The following is a 16,858-nucleotide window of genomic DNA, read 5'->3' on the forward strand; positions in this document are numbered from 1 at the left end:
GGTGTAGGCTAATTGGGTGTGAATTGGGCAGCACAGACTTATTGGCCGAAATGGCCTATTACCGTGCTGGAAGTCTAAATTTAAAATTTAAACATTCAAATTTAAATTAAAAACAATTATATTCCATTCCTCTCAAAATGAATCCAAGCATTGCATTCTTCTTCCTTACCATCCTAGAATAGTGCCACGGTAAAAGGGTGGAGTGGGGGGAAGGCTGATTGGGTAGTAGTGGGGACTGATACAACAGCAGCATTTCGGAAGCTTCCAGAATCAACAGACAATGATGCAGGGAAATGGAGGGAAAGATATGAGGTCCAAGCAACAACATTTCAGATTAATTGGGATTGTGCCAGCCACAGCCACATGTGCCAAAGGGCCAGTATCTGTGCTGTGCTGTGTTCTGGGAATGAGACCAAATATGTCCGGCTCTCAGAGACAGACAGATCTAGTGGGCAAATTTGAGGAGATGGATGCAAGACAACAGCACCCAAGTCCCAGTGAACACCTCCCCTACACCACCCGGGGGTCCTAGGTGCTTGTCAGGGAGGAGGTATGTGTTTTTGCACAAAGGCTGGGACTGATCTGCCTGAGGACATCTGCCTGTGTCATTGGAGAGGCTCACTTGGATAGGGAGTGGGTAACAAAATATGGATCTATGTGGCAATACCACCACAATAACAAAGGGCAGAGAAGGAAGCTCAGCTTCATATATATGGAGGAGCAAAACAGGCAATCATGTTGCAGCTCAGCCCAGTCAGGGAAGGCAACTTAAGACAAAGATAAAAAGGAATTCCTTCTCCCAAAGAGGAATGAATCTGCCCAAGGTAGAGCTGCCTTGTGCAATGTTATGCAAGGCACAGATGAATGGATTTTTGAATAGGGAAATTTAGGGTTATGAGGAACAGGCTTTTCTCTCTCCATTTGTACAACCTGATGTGCTGGGCAAATTCCACAGCCTTATCAGCAACACACTGGGCAAAGTAATCCTATCACTACCTATCTGCCCCACTAACCCAAATAGGATCTCACCCTATTACAGGTATGCTCACTGTCCGATCGACCTAAAATACACAAAGGTGCTGGAGAATTGTGGCAGGTTGCACAGCATCCATAAGAAGTAAAAGCAAAAATAGACAGGTGTCTGAATAAAAAAGTGGTGGGAGGAGAGGAGAGAATGAAGGAGGGGACAGGGGGAGGAGGACAGATTAACAGGTGAGAGGTCACAGATGGATATAGGTGGTAGGGTGGAAGAGTAACAATCTGAGAAGTGATGGGAAGGGGGTAGCTCTGACAGGAGAAGGTAAAGGAAGGGTGTTAGGAGCTGATGAAAAGGAGAGAACCGATAGGGAAAGAGCAACTCGGGGGAGGGGTTAAGGCAAACATTAGTGATATCTGGTTGGAGAGATCATGTTTACCTCTCCCCCACCTTGCTTTCCTCACTTTTCCAGGCCTGACCATGATCGCTATACTTCTCTTCCAGCAGACATTGCCCTACCAGCTGAGCGCTTCCAGCATTCTGTGTTTCTCCTTTAAGATTTTACAGGAACAAGGGCAGCAAATGCATGGGAACATCATCACCTCTAAGTCACACAACAACCCTGATTTGGAAGCAGATTGCTGCTCCTTTGGTCAAAATCTTCAAGGTTTTCACCTGACACCTCTATGGAAGTTCTTTTATCTCATGGACTGCAAGGGTCAAGAACAAATTTCACTGGAGCTCAGGGCAATTTGGGCTGGGCCTGTAATCCAGAGCAAATTGTTACATTCATCTTCTTCACTTCTCACCCATTTGCATGGGTTTGCTTGGGCTATCTTACATCTTCCTGGAACTGCTGAAGATATTGTAAATCAGCCATGATAACTAAAACGTCTGAAGTCCAGTACCTCTCTGAGCTCCTGATTCAACAGTATGAGTTCTCAATGATGAATTCAATGCAGTGGTCAGTGATTACTGGGCTCAAGCCAACAATTGTGGACATGATATTCCTGTTGGGAACCATTACAAAACACTCAATGATGGAGTAGGAGCTGCTTCATGTCATGTTAACTTGTCATTGTGACCTAACAATGGAAACCTGAAACTGCACCTCCATGTGCAACAGAGACCCCACTCTTGAGAATATCATTGAGGCACGATGTCAACAAAGGAGAATTGGAATCAAATGATTTACAAGCTAATTTGTCCTGTTGGATACCAGCTATTTCTTCTGCCATGCAGGCTCAGAATTTAACTTCATTTTTTCCCCCAATTTAAAAAGAAATCAATGGCCATTTGTCATACACAGGCTAATAACCATATTCAGTCACCGGTCTGGATAATTCCATCCTTGTCTAATTCCTCCCAGTCATTGTGAACAAGTTCCTATTCCTTGGAGATTGTGGTGAAGTCTGCTACTTTGAATTATTAATTACTTTAAGATAGCAAACTACTCTGGGAATGTGCATTATGGCTGGACCTTGCTTTCATGGACCAGATCATCACCCCTTGAGATATACTTCTGAATGTGCCTTGGGTGATAAAGATATGTCAGCCCCATAACTGGTTGTATTGCACATACCTTGGTCCCAATTCATCTTCGCAACGCCATGTAAATTCTCCAAAGTGCTCGTAGTCTTGATTGTAATGGTAATAGACTCGGTGTAGAGTGGACGAGCCCAGATCCATCAGTGTATTGTATGCAGTTTGCTGTTCCTTTCCACTCGTATAGCCATTGAACAAGTTATAGATTTTATCAGCAATTTCTGCAGAAAAGACAAAGTCATTGAGCTAATAGAAGAGAATGAAGAAATGCAAAAAGAATAAACTATACTTGATGTTTTAAAGATGTACAATAGATTTTATTATTTGGATAGGAAATGTTCTCTCAATTGGGGGTGCTTTTGACAAGGAATGGAGCAGCAGGAGCAGGATAGACAGGATAACCAGAAATCATGGGGAATATTCAAAAAGTCCATCAGTGTCCATAGAGAGCAAATCAGAATTGGAATAACATCATCAGAATTTGAAAAAAACGAGAAAACATATTTTAAGTTGCGCAGAGAGGGGGAGGATGAAAGACAAGCAGAATGCCTGTGATTGCCTGGAGTCCAGAGTTGTCCAGGTAACACAGAACACCTGTGACTGGTTGGAGCCCAGAGTTGTCCATGTGACACAGAACGCCTGTGATTGACTGGAGTCCTGGTGACACGGAATCTTTCTGTGCCAACCAGCAGAGATGGAGGTAAATGAAAGAGAGCAGTGAAAGAGGTTAAAAAAAAACATGCTGGAACTGAGAGGTGCAGGTGGCAGCAGCCTGCTGAAATAGAAAATGGTTGAAATATGCTGCAGGAGAGAAAAATGGAGTCAATTTTACAGGTCGACGAGCTCACATCAGAAATGGTGCGAGGGAGGGGGTCCCGATGTGGTCACAGGGCACGATGTACATACCAGGGATGCACAAAGAAGTGCCATGAGAAGGGGCGGGGGAGAGATAGAAAAGTGAACAAGGGAGTTAATGGTCTCTTTGAAAAGCTGAAGCAAATGGAAAGGTTAAGGTGTCTCTGGTGATGGAATTTCATTGAAGGTGAAAATGACAGAGGACTGGGCTTGAATGCAGTGATCACTATCCTGCAGCCAACGGAACACACTGGAGTGCTGCCATTCTTGCCTCAGTTCCCTGCAAGGCTCCAGTGTTCTTTAGGCACCAGCATTTGTGCAGTTATCTTTCCTCCACAAACTTCTGAAATTGAGTAAGTGCGATGGAGAAGAGTCAGAAGTGAGGGAAGTGGGAGGAAACCAGAAAAAAAATCACAGGAAGAACATACAAACTCTTTAAAGACAGCAGTGGAGTAGGTTTATATGGACCAGCACAACATTGTGGGTCGAAGGGTCTGTACTGTACTATAATATTCCATGTTCTATCACTGTACACCACAAACCCAGCAGCCACCCATCATGGGATTGAAGTTTTGGCCAGAACTTTCCTGCTCCAAATTCAGAATGAGCCTCGAGGCTCAATATTGGGGACCCTTGGAAGACAGTGGCACTCAATGCAGCCCCTCACTGAACTGCACTTGAGTATCAGCCCAAATGCTGCAATCATGCCACTGGTGCAATGTTTGACCCACAGGCATCTGACTCAAAGACAAGCCTGCCAATGTTTGAGGCACAGTCCCACTGCTGGTATCCAATAATTAGAGATTGCGAATGCATTTGGCTATGACAAAGAGGAAAGGCAGAGGGTAATCTGCTCCAGGCAGCTGTGACCAACTGAGCAAAGCATCGAAAGTTGCCGACACTGGGGTAAAAGATCAGTACTGCGTGTTGCAAAATTATAGTGGCTGGGGTCAAAGGGCACTGTCTTGCACCTGGTCTCAGTTGCTTTGGGTTCAACAATGCCGTTTTGAACAAGATAGGAGTTGTTTGAGTTCGGTGGCAAGCTTTGGGGGTTAGTGTTAGGGTGAGAAGGCTACTCCTTCATGATATAGGCAGCCAACACTCTCACTGTGAGAAAGAGCCTAGAAATGTGAGAAAAATAGAGGGTTATGGGTGTGAGGCAGGGAAGTTCTCTGTTCCAAATCAAGTGAATGACAGAATCCTCTCCCTTTTTGTGAGACCACGGCAGACAGCAGTCTACATTCATTGTTGACATTTTGAAGAGTAATGTGAACTTTGCCAGATGGAAGCCATGACAGGAAGCTTCTTTCTGAAGGAAAGGACGTGTCATCTTTATTGTTCTCCTGATCAACCCAAGGGAGAACTGTGAATTTCATTGTCTGATGCTTTATTTTTCTTCATTTATCTGTCCTGTGCAATTTAACTCACTTGTTTCTGCCTGCTTACTATATATAACCATATAACCATTTACGGAGCAGAAACAGGCCATGTTGGCCTTTCGAATCCGCACCGGTTCACTGATTTTGTGCGCCCTCTTCAGGCAATGGACCCGTTCTTCTTAACCAGGGTCTTAATATCACTTGAAAACCAAGGTTCCATAAATCTGTTTTTTTTTTAAAAAACATTCACTGCAATAGTTTCCATTTGTGTGGATAATCAATCATATAGGAATTTATACTGCTCTGAAGTTCCAATAACCAACATTTCTGTTTCTTACAAGTTAAGGTTGAACATCAAAAAAAGAACAAATGACAATCAGAGTTGTACTATCTGAAATGATTGGGACCAGGACTATTTGGGATTAAAAAAAATTTCTGGAGAACTGGTCATTTTTAACTGTCTAGTCTCAACAGTAACAGTGTTTAAACAACCACAAAGGAAAGCTTTTTAAGCATTAAAATAATGTTTAATTATCACCAAAAAGAAATGCTGGACGCCACCGATCACTGACACTTTCCCACCGAGGCCTGCTGCTTCTGGGGATTGTTCCATGTGTTTTTACACAAAGCACATTATATTTAAAACAGTTGATGTTTTCCCAGGGACATCTTGCAAAGAATGACACCGAGGGACCTGATATCTTGTGGATTCATGTGTGATTAGATAGGGGTGAATAATCCAATGGAAATATCTCTCCAACTGCTGATCAATCAGCTGCAGTGCACAAGGGGTGGCAAATACTGTTGTTTATGGTTGGTGATTACACTGAACAGATGGTGAATGATGGGCCCAGTACAAATGGTGATGACCCAGATCTGATCGTTTCGTGCAACTGAGAACCTGCTGTAAAAAGAGAACAGAGTACCTTTGGCTTTGACATCATCCAGGAGCGGACAGGGGACTTTCACAGTGACTGGACTCGGCCTGGAGCGCCTTCCAGTGTTGTCCACGCTCCACAAGGTGAACCTGCATGGGGCAGAAAGGATTCCCAAAGTTAATGTTGGTGTTGATACGCATATAGTTGCCTCCTTCCTCTCTGAAATTTGGACAGAAGCACACACTGGCACCACAACAGGTGCTCCTGCAGCAGCATTTACCTGGTGGTCCAAAACCCACTGTGATTCAGCTGGTGTTCAGATCAGAAGAGCAATCACACAGGAAGGCCAACATCAAAGTGGAAGCAGACCCTTGTGGTGTGTTCAGCCAGTTTGGCAACACAGATTGTCCATGAACTTAAAATTTAGCAGGGCAAACGACCAAAAAGATGTGGTCCTGCTTGTGATGTTTTGATTTCTTTCTTCTTTGAAAACTTTGCCTGCTGCAAAAAAAAAGGTACATTTTTGGAAAAAAGGGCCACGTGGCAAGAAGGTCACTCTGAAGGAAGTCATGGTCAGAATGAAGGGTCAGTGTGATTTCAGAAGGGATGTCCAGAACTTGTGGCACTGCCGCTCGCAGCAGAGTGTGGTCAAGTTGGCCAGACTGAGGTAATACTGTGACTTCACGCATTTTTCATATTGGTGGATTGTACAGGACAGGTAAGGATGAAGTCAAATATGGGATTCAACACATTCCAGAGGGTAGATTCCTTCAGTAGTATCAGCCAGTCTGCACTGGGTGCCTCAGATGGAGCAGAGTGGCACAGCAGATAGTGCTGTTACTGGGCAGATCCACGGGCCCTCATTCTATTGTCACCTTAGGTACTTTCTGTGTGGGGTTTTCACATTCTCCCTGCCACAGCATCATCTTTCTCACAGTATTCCCGTCTCCTCCCATGTCTCAAAGATGTGCAGATTGAGAGGTGACTGGAAGTATACAAGTGAGTGGGGGGTGCTAACATTGACAAATGAAACAGAATCAAGTTTGGGAGATTTATTTTAAAGGCATTAGAGTTCAACTTTTGTTATCAATGGTTCCAAATGTTCCATTATCATCCATTCACCAAAATTTCTCTCAATTTTTCTCAATTGTCAATCGATCAAACAAATTCCACAAACCACTCCCAGTCATCTTCAATCAACCATTGTTCATTTTCCATTTGTCTATTTCCTCACATGTGCAGGAATCACAGTGAATGTCAGTGACTCCCCTTCCCAGTCAATGGAACCTAAATCCTCACACAGTACTTCACGTCTGTTTGTCACAGCGTTGATGGTGTGAACAGATGACTCCTGTCTTATTAGACAACTCTGGTCCATGCTGAGCATTTTGCCTCATTGATTCTAGTCATGCTGTGAAGACAATATACTCTGAGTTGGAGATGTGCACCCTTTGGATGAGAAAGGAGGCCAAAGGAAGGAATTAACTTTACTTCAAGCACCTTGTATCCAATTGGAATGTAATGCTGACAAAATGCTGGACCCAAGTCAACGTGTCCACCTTCACTGCTCTGCTTTGCGACTCACCCACACCCCTGTTGTTGTAGCCTGGCCTCCTGTACACATACAACAACAACTTGCATTGATATGACATGCACAATGTCTGACAATGCTTCTCAAGAGGGTCACTAATCAGGTGACAAAAGATTAGAGTTTTCTGACTTAAGTACTTCAATGCCCAAAGGTGTAGTTTCCAGTATTAGAATGATGGGCGCTGAAGGGGGCAGACTTGGAATAGCATCATGGTCACATGGTTTCCCCAAAGGGGGTTGGGGAAGAAGGGGACAGAGCTAGAATAACAACATGTTCTCACAGAGCTGAGAGCTCAAGGGGTGTTGAAAGGTTACAAGGGGCAAGGTCCTGGAATTATTGAACACCTGGATCTGCACCATATCTTTGAGATTCCCTTGGGTTAGGATGCAATCAGCGCAGGTATTCTGGGTGAATGGAATGGTGCCAACCAGGATCATGCAGCAATATCTGGGTTCCGTACAAGTTTATTAAAGGCACCTGTCTGGGAATGGATAAATCTGGAGACAACACAAGAGGTGTGAGCTGCAATGGGCCAAAGAATAAGAAGGAAACAGACAGCAACACTGAAAATGTGGGCTGAAGGCTCAGCTCAATGCCAATCATGTTTGATCCATCGCATCAGCTTGAAAACATCTGCCAAGTCAGACGGGGACGTGCGAAATGGGTCCAAGACTCATATTTTAAGCTTAAATAAGGACACCTGTGGGGACCTGAAAGCAGAGCGAGCTCAAGTGAACTGGCAAATTAGGCTCAGTGATCGGCCAGTCCAGATGTAGCAGCAGGCTTTTGAAGGGATTGTACTCAATACACAAGGTCAATACACTCCAATGGGGAAGAAAAAAAATCCAAGGTTAGCACTCTTGTCTGAGGTGAATCAGAAAAGTTAATAGTTGTAAAGGCAATTAGCAGGTTATTTGGCCATTGTGAACTGCATCTCCCGTGCGGGTGAGTAGCAGGATTTGGGGGTGATTGATGGGAATGTGGGGAGAATTTGGGTTGCATGAAATCTTAGGGGGAGTAAGATTGCTCAGACTGACTTAATGGGCCTGTTGCTGCAAAAACATGTGGTATATGATGTTTCCAAGCTGTACATCTCTCTGTCTCCATAACTCTGTGAGAAGATGGGTGCAGAAAGTCATTGGAAGAACTGTTATCATTTAGTGCTGGGGGAACAGCAGACAAGAATGTTTCTGTGCTCGATTGCTCTCTGAATCTGTCGCCTGAAAATTATCCATATTGATTATGGTGCCTTTAAAATCAATTCAAGCCCTGGATTTCATCAACTATAAAGTATGGTTACTACTGTAATAGTCAAATTTTATGGACCAATTTTTAGGGTAAAATTTAGGGAGTTGATTATTACACACATACTACTTTTGACTACAGTAAGTACCTGCACCATTTGAGCATTGGTAGCTCGGCTGGACGGGTGGGTGGCCAGGACAGGGTCGTAAGTCTGCATTCAGGGCATAGGGAACTCGGATGGGAGGGCCACTGGGGCGTCAGGAGCTCGGATGGGAGGGCAGTCAGGCTGTCTGGAGGTAGGATGGGTGGACGGCTGGGGCCTCGGCAAGAGTCTGCAGTCGGGGGGTAGGGAATTCTGATGGGAGGGCCCCTGGGGGGTTGGGTGTTTGGATGGGTGTGTGGCTGGGACTGAAGCGAGAGATGAGTTGTCAATATGGATAATTTTCAGGCTACAGATTCAGAGAGCAATCAAGCACAGGAACATTCTTGTCTGCTGTTCCCCCAGCACTGAATGATAACAGTTCTCCCAATGACTTTCTGCACCCATCTTCTCACAGAGTTATGGAGACAGAGAGATGTACAGCATGAAAACATCAGGGGCCAGGGCCATAAATAGGGGGTTTGACTTTTACATGCGATGGTATGGAAAATACCAGATTTCTGGACCAAAAATAGGAGGATCGACTTTTACATGGTTTCGACTATTACATCTGTATCTATAGTATTTGAAAATGTAGTGCATGACCACAGATTTAGATCCAACTCCATAAAACTGCCATTTCCCATTGCAACTTTGCTATTTAAGCTAGTTGATTTACTCGATGCAAAACTATGATAAGCAAAGAGATTATAACAGACTGTTAATGATTTGAATGGGCAACATACATTCCATTCTCTGGAATGAAAGGTACAGTGCTGATCCATTTATCCATGGTGATTCTCTTCATTTTTCAGACTGCTGACCTCATTGTCCCTTGCTCTTCCTCTCAATCCATTGTGCAAAAGATTCACTTGTTAGATTGTGTTCAGAATCTACTCACATGTATGTGGTATCAGGCTCAAGGCATCTGATTATTAAGGATATCGAGCTTGACACCGTGTCTGGGACTTTCCCCAACATTACACAAGGGGTCTTGGATCCAGAAGCAATATCATCAACAAAACTCAACACAGATTCTGTGGAGAAAGGGACAGTGAAGGATTAAAAAAAAATTACTCAAGCGATCAATCCAGAGTCTGCAGAGTGAAACTGAGTTAGCACACAACAGATTGGTTTTCAGCTCAAGCACTGGTCATTTTAATGTTTCAGCTAAAGGTGATGGTCACAGATGTGGCAACAAATTAACATGATGGAGGTCATGCACAGAGCCAAAATTTAGTTTAGAGAGAAGAAATAGTCTGAGTTACTCCACTGATTTCAAGATATGCATGAAGAGGATGAACCTCATTGGTCCTTGCTTCCACAGAACCATGTTTCAAAATGGTAGGAGATGCCTTGACTAGTTCAAAAATACATATCTAGATTCCATCCTAAACCCCTCTCTGGATTCCTCTTGTGACAATATGGGTTTCCCCTGGGTGTTCTGGCTTTCTCCCACATTACAAATCTGCTCAAGAACATGACAGAAATAATTCAACAATTCAGTGCTAAGTCCGAGAGTCAGAAAGTGAAGCAGCATGGAAACAGGCCGTTGGCCCAACTTGTCCATGCCAAGCAGCTTGTCCCATTTACCTGCCTTGGGCCCATATCCCTCAAAACCTTCACTTGCCAAGTGCTTGTCTGAATGTTTTTCTGAACATCACAATTCAACATACATCCTCCTCTTTATCTGATAGCCAGTCCACATACTCCCAACCTCTGTGTAAAAAAGTTGCCCCTCAGGTCCCTAGTAAATCTTTCCCCTCACTAAACTTCTGCCCTCAAGTTTTAGATACCCTTCCCCTGTGAAAAAGACTGTGACCAGTCACTTTCTCTTTTCCCCTCTTGATTTTTAAAAATACCTTTATAAGGTCACCCCTCAGCCTTCCTTAACCAAATTTCTCTGCGTGGGAGGTTAGTCAGGAATTCAAACACTAGGAATTCATGGAGAAGTACTGAACTGAATTTGAAAATGGCTGGATGGGAGAAGCCAGAGAATACTGGTGGATGACTGCTTATCAGATTGGAGGCCTGTGACTAGTGGCATGCCTCAGGGATAAATGCTGGGACCATTGTTGTTTGTCATCTATATCAATGATCTGAATGATAATGTGGTAAATTGGATTAGTAAATTTACAGATGACACTAAGATTGGAGGCACTGTGGACAGTCAAAAAGGTTTTCAAAGATTGCTGAGGGATCTAGACCAGCTGGAAAAATGGGCTGAAAAATGGCAGATGGAATTTAATACAGATAAGTGTGGTGTTGCATTTTGGAAGGACAAACCAAGAAATGACATATACAGTAAATGGTAGGATATCGAGGAGTGCAGTCGAACAGAGGGATCTGGGAATACAGATATATAATTCCCTAAAAGTGGCGTTGTAAAGAGAACTTTTGGAATACTGGCCTTCATAAATCGAAGTATTGAGTATAGGAGTTGGGATGTTGTGGTAAAGTTGTATAAGACATTGATGAGGCCAATTTTGGCATATTGTATGCAGTTTTGGTCACCGAACTACAGGAAGGATATCAATGAGGTAGAGAGAGCGCAGAGAAGATTTACTAGAATTTTGCCTGCTCTACAGGGTCTGAGTTACGGGGAAAGGTTAAACAGGTTAGGACTTTATTCCCTGGAGTGTAGAAGAATGAGGGGTGTTATGATAGAGGTGTTAATTATGAGGGAGATAGAAAGAGTAAATGTAGATAGGCTTTTTCCATTGAGGGTGGGTGAGATTCAAACAAGAGGACATGGTTTAAGAGTGAAAGGGAAAAGTTTAAGGGGAACTTCTTCACTCAGAGAGTGGAGGGAGTATGGAATGAGCTTCCAGCTTAATTGGTAGATGCGGGGTTGATTTTAACATTTAAGGGAAATTTGGACAGATACATGGATGGGAGAGGTATGGAGGGCTATGGACTGAGTGTAGGTCAGTGGAACAAGACAATAAAAAGTGGTTCACCATAGACTAGAGGGGCTGAGATGGCCTGTTGCTGTTTTGTAATTGTTCTATGGGTGTATGGTTGTAAGGGATTCAGCATCTGTGATTTTGTTGCCACAGGAATTATTGCTTTAATAATTACTTTTCATTCATTTACTATAGATATATTTGGTTTCCATAGATAGATTTATTTTAAAATTAACTTTAACGATACAGTACAGTAACAGTCCCTTCTAGCCTATGCTGTCCAAATGCACCCATGTGACTAATTAACCCAATAATGCTGTATATCTTTCGAACATGGGAGGAAACCCTTGCAGTCTTGGGGAGAACATTCAACCCCAGGTCTCTGGTGCAGTAATGGCATTGTGCTAACCAGTAGGCTAACTGGGCTGCCTTGCTGTTGATAGATTTCTGAGAAATAGGGGAATTAAGGTTTATGGGGAACAGGTGGGTACAAGGAACTGAGTCCACCACCAGAGCAGGCTCGATGGACCAGACAGTTGACTCCTGTCCCTATTTCCTATGTTGCTATGTGCATGTTTACCCAGCAGTTATTTTGAGTCTTTATTGAGAATGTCTTCTCCAGCCATATGCTTTGAATTATAGTTAAAGGTGAGAAAATAACATTAAAGTCCTGAATAACTTATTTTTTTTCTTTAATGTACCACAGCACTGACTGCACAACATGAAACAGAATTTCATTGCTTATAACGTAGCTATAGTCTGTATTGATGCCATGAAAGGCAATACAATGTAATCAACAGAGAATCAATAAAAAAACCCCCAGATGTTGGAAATCTGAAATGAAAAAACAGATAACGCCATAAATATTCAACAGGCCAGGAAGCATTGGTAAAAGAAGAAACTGAGTTAACATTTCAGGTTGAAGACCCTTGATTGGAACTGGACCAGAGAGAAAATAAAGGAGAAAAATCAAGGATGGCTAGGACAAAGGGTGAGGCCAAAGTTGCAATGACGTTAATGAAGCCATTTGGTTGATAGATTAATGAGAGGAATTGGAGTCATGTCAAAGTTGAGAAACATGGATCAGGGCTGTAGGAAATGCCCAACAGATTAGGCAGCATCACAAAGTGAGAGAAAAACATTCAGCTCCTACTGCAGCCAGATGATGTGCAGAAATGACCCATTCTGATACAATCCTGAGAAGAATGCAATCTGACATTGATATTGAGTCAGGGAGGTTACAATATGCTCAATTTGATGACAAGGTGCTATTCATCGTTTCTTTTGGGCCTCATTGGAACAGCTGGTTACAGGCAGCACTGCATGGGAGTGGGATCGAGAATTAAATCCACAGGGAACTGAAAGCTCATGGTTGTCTCCAGGAACTGAACACAGGTGCATCGCAAAGCAGATATCCAAGCTGTGTTTGGTTTCCCCCATGTTGAGGAATCACACTTAGTCCTCATGGACAGTTTCTTCCTGATCCACATCGAATAGTGCTCTCATCAGTAAACTGATGCTGTCCTTGCACTTTTTTTTAACTGAACATTTTCTCTGTAATCCTGTGCTCTGCACTTTTATTTTGCACTATTTAATGTGCCCTAGGAGAGGTTGATTTGACTGGTTTGACAAAAGGTTTTTCACTGTGACACTATATAGATGACAATAGACAACTCAATTATTTCTTGCTTTATTACTGTCAGAAATTACCAAAGCTTCATTCCTGAGTAAAAAGAAACACTACCATCCCTCTTCAAAGTTAATTTTCTCACGTGTCTATTGTTAGGGAAAATTGACCGATCAATGGATGACTTTACAGTTTGGTTCATTCTGATTATTCAAGGTTGTTATTTTTCAACAGATGCAGAAAGTCTCAAGCCACTCTTGCCCCAACCAAGGAAATGATGGAAATGTTTAATGTTTTTGTTAGCCCACTCAGGGGCTGGTTACAGGAGGTGAAACAGGAAGCAGATGTTCAGTTCTAGTGTAGTCCACAGGAATTGCTGCAGACTCAGCAGGCCAAGCAGCATCCATAGGAAATAAAACAGCCATCAACATTTTGGGCCCTGGCCCTTCTTCAGGAGTGTCAACAATCAGGTGGATGTCTGAATAAAAAGGTGGGAGGAAGGGGCACACATTGACAGGCAAGAAGTAATAGATGGATACAGGTGGGGAGGCTGGCATTCAGCATAAACACAGGTATAGTTCAATTGGTCTGAATGCCCTGCTACTTAGCAGAGATTTCCATGTCAAGCTTTCAGTCATTATAATATTTGTCTGCATGAATTACAATGAACTACACCACGTGGCCTATGATCAGTATCTCAAAAGGATCAAGCAATGGGAATTGTAATTCTCAGCAAGTTCATTTTTGTGCACATCTAAATAATTTTATGATGAAAGCTCAGACTTAGTAATGGCACACACATTTGATGAGATGCAAGTCCCAGGGGAATCTCGCTAAGATTGCAATTCAGTGAGTTTCACTGCAACTTAGTCACAGAGGCATTTTCAGATTTGATAATCATCTACGGGAACTGGAACCAACTAACAAGTACTCAGTTGCTACTGATTTCAATATACAGTTTGGCTTAGAATCAGAATTGTACAGCACACATACAAACTCCTCATCCCACCATGCCCATGCAGAGTTTTTTGCCTGTCTGCCCTCATTCCATTTGCTGCATAAAGACCACATCTTTCTCGATTATTGAAATGGCTAAAAATGCTTCTTAAATATAATCATTGGATTTGATTCCATCAGTTTCTCTCATGTCGTTATCAGACTGCGGAGCGAACCCCCCCCCCCCCACAACCAAACTGTAAAATGATGTTGCCTCTGCTCTGTACCAGCTGATCACTGCACTTTTTATACATCTAATAATAATATGACTTGAACTTGAACCTCCTCTGGAAGAGAGTTCCAGAGAACGACCATCCTTTGTATAAAAGACTCTGATGCCAGCTCCCTGGTACTATACTCAATGCGGCAACACACAGATAATGAGGACATCTGCAACAGATATGCAGCACTTGATCTGTCGCCCTGCGGGTCCCAGTTCCACAAGCCTGTGTCTAACTCATTTACTGCTCATGTTTGTCTGGGTGCATTATATGTCTGAGCAAACACGCAGCTATTAAATTCCTTGATAATGACTCCCAATGAACAGATCCCCGACTCTGATTTTGTAAAGTATAGCTTTGATGGAAGTCCATGCAAGACCCTTTTGTCATAGCTGATGGATTTCAGGGAGATTTTCAGTGAGGGTCAATGCATCCAATTAACCAAGCCCTGAGTTTTTACTCCCTGGGACAGATTTCTGACTGGTGGGGCAGGGGAGGATATATTGCGAGAAACAGCAAGAATTCGGAGTCTGAGCATTAATACAAACTTCAAACTCTCTTCAAATGTGAACCATAAAGCAGCCAGGAGTTTTGAAATCACAAAACCAACTGAATAAACACTGGAGGAATTCAATGGGTCAAGTAGCATCAATGGGAGAAAAAGAATTGGTCAGATTTTCGAATGGGATCTCTTCATCCTCACTTCCCCAGCAGGTAGGCACAAACACATCACCTTCTGAGGAGAGTGGAGGCAGCTCATTACCAAAGGCAACTGAAAAATGTGGGTCAGAAAATGACATGACCATGAGGCATTCTCAAATGCATTAGACAAAGTATAGGCCCTTCAATGAACCAAGCATCTTGAATTGAGGCATTACCTACAATTGTGACAGACATCAATGAAGGTTTCAGACTGACCATTTGCTACTGAACTTATCAAATATATTCATGGCATATTTGTTCTGACAATAGCATGGGTGTTTATGTTTCACCCCACCCCCCCCACATTAATTTGATAAAGGAAGTATGTTTTCACTGTCAAAGACATTTGGCCTTAAAATCTTTCAGGCCAACCATGTGAGATATTTTGGCTCAACTAAGATATTTGCATATTCACAGTCAGTCTTGTAGGTTGAGATATGCTCTTCTTGTAAAATGTAATTTTATGGAACCATTTGTCTGCACCCAAAATATTGAAGTCAACTTTACAACACTAACTTATGAAATTGTATTTGATCACTTTATGTGATCTTTGTGCACAAAGAGTGTAAAAAATTCAATGTGCTTTGAATTTAGAGAGACTCTCCAAAGGCTCTTACTGTGGGGGAATGTTTGTGTCGAATAAAGATCTGTTACATTGGCAGCGACAGTCTCCACATGACCCATTCACAATCACAGATCTCTCCATATTTCCATCAAGTCCCCACAGATTCTGCCACTCACCTGCACACTGGCCAATTTACAGTGAGCGATTAACCTACTCAGGACCAGTGGCAGAGTTCCCAGTGAGGAATATGGCACTCAGCTGAGAGGAAGATAAGCAACAGCCTAGTTCTGGGTGTTTCCACATGCAAATCTTGGCAGGAGATGTCCTGTGCTCAGTCTCAGCCTTTTGATTTTATTCTGAGATTACAAAATTAAATTTTGAGGAGAAATTGCAAAATCTTTCTTGTGGTGCTGTAGAGGGGTTACCTAATCAAGGTTTCCATCATGTTAAAGGTAACATTATTGAATTTTAGCAATTGTGTAAAATTTTATCAAGTGAAGAAGAAACAATGACCTCTGAATTTGCAATCAAGGACATGTGGATGGAACCTGAACATGAGAACCAGGGTGTTCAATAGGAAAATCAGGATCCTGTTTTCACAGAAATGGGAGTGGAATTCCCTTCGCTCTGATGGAATACCATCAGACTCTTCAACAACAAACTCAGTCAGGGACTTATTTAAGGTCTCGTACTTTTGCACTTTATTGATTTTCTCTCTTTGTATTGCACAGCCAGTTTGTTTATATTTCTTTCTTTGATTACATGCATATTTTGAGTCAGTTTTTTTGTACTGCCAATAAGTGATAATTCTGCCTGGCCTGCAGGTATATGCAGATGATCTTTTGCTTTTTGTTTCTAATCCAGAGGTTTCTTTACCAAGCAGACTGGCTTTGCTTTCTCATACTAGTCAGTTTTCTGGGTATAAAAGTGAACATTTACCTTTAAATGGTTTTATATCAAATTTCCTTTTAAGATTTTGCAGAATCAATTTACTTATCTCGGCATTACAATTACTAAGAGCTATAAACATCTTTTTAAGGAAATTTTCCACCCTATTTAATCAGGTTAAATTATTATTATCAAGATGGTTGGCTTTAACACTTTCAACGATTGGTCATATTAACTCAATTAAAATGAACATTTTACATAAATTTTTGTATCTCTTTCAAGCTGTACAAATTTACATCTCTAAATCTTTTTTTGATTTATTAAAATCACTTATTTCTTCCTACA

The 16,858-nt window shown here is 42.3% G+C and overlaps 1 protein-coding gene across 10 annotated transcripts in view; it reads right to left on the bottom strand.

Moving 5' to 3' along the window:
- Positions 1-16,858, bottom strand: part of astn1 (astrotactin 1) — a 2,519,376-nt gene that overhangs the window by 7,862 nt on the left and 2,494,656 nt on the right. For 9 of the 10 annotated variants that reach the window (XM_069937468.1, XM_069937469.1, XM_069937467.1 and 6 more), the window contains 3 exons: positions 9,510-9,645; positions 5,682-5,782; positions 2,559-2,742 (listed from right to left, as the gene is read on the bottom strand). In XM_069937468.1, the coding sequence (XP_069793569.1) occupies positions 2,559-2,742; positions 5,682-5,782; positions 9,510-9,645 (421 nt within the window). Of the gene's footprint in view, positions 1-2,558; positions 2,743-5,681; positions 5,783-9,509; positions 9,646-16,858 lie in introns of those variants that run through there. The other variant, XM_069937472.1, reaches the window with a different exon arrangement.

Source organism: Narcine bancroftii, chromosome 5, assembly GCF_036971445.1.
Source record: "Narcine bancroftii isolate sNarBan1 chromosome 5, sNarBan1.hap1, whole genome shotgun sequence".
Classification (NCBI taxonomy): domain Eukaryota; kingdom Metazoa; phylum Chordata; class Chondrichthyes; order Torpediniformes; family Narcinidae; genus Narcine; species Narcine bancroftii.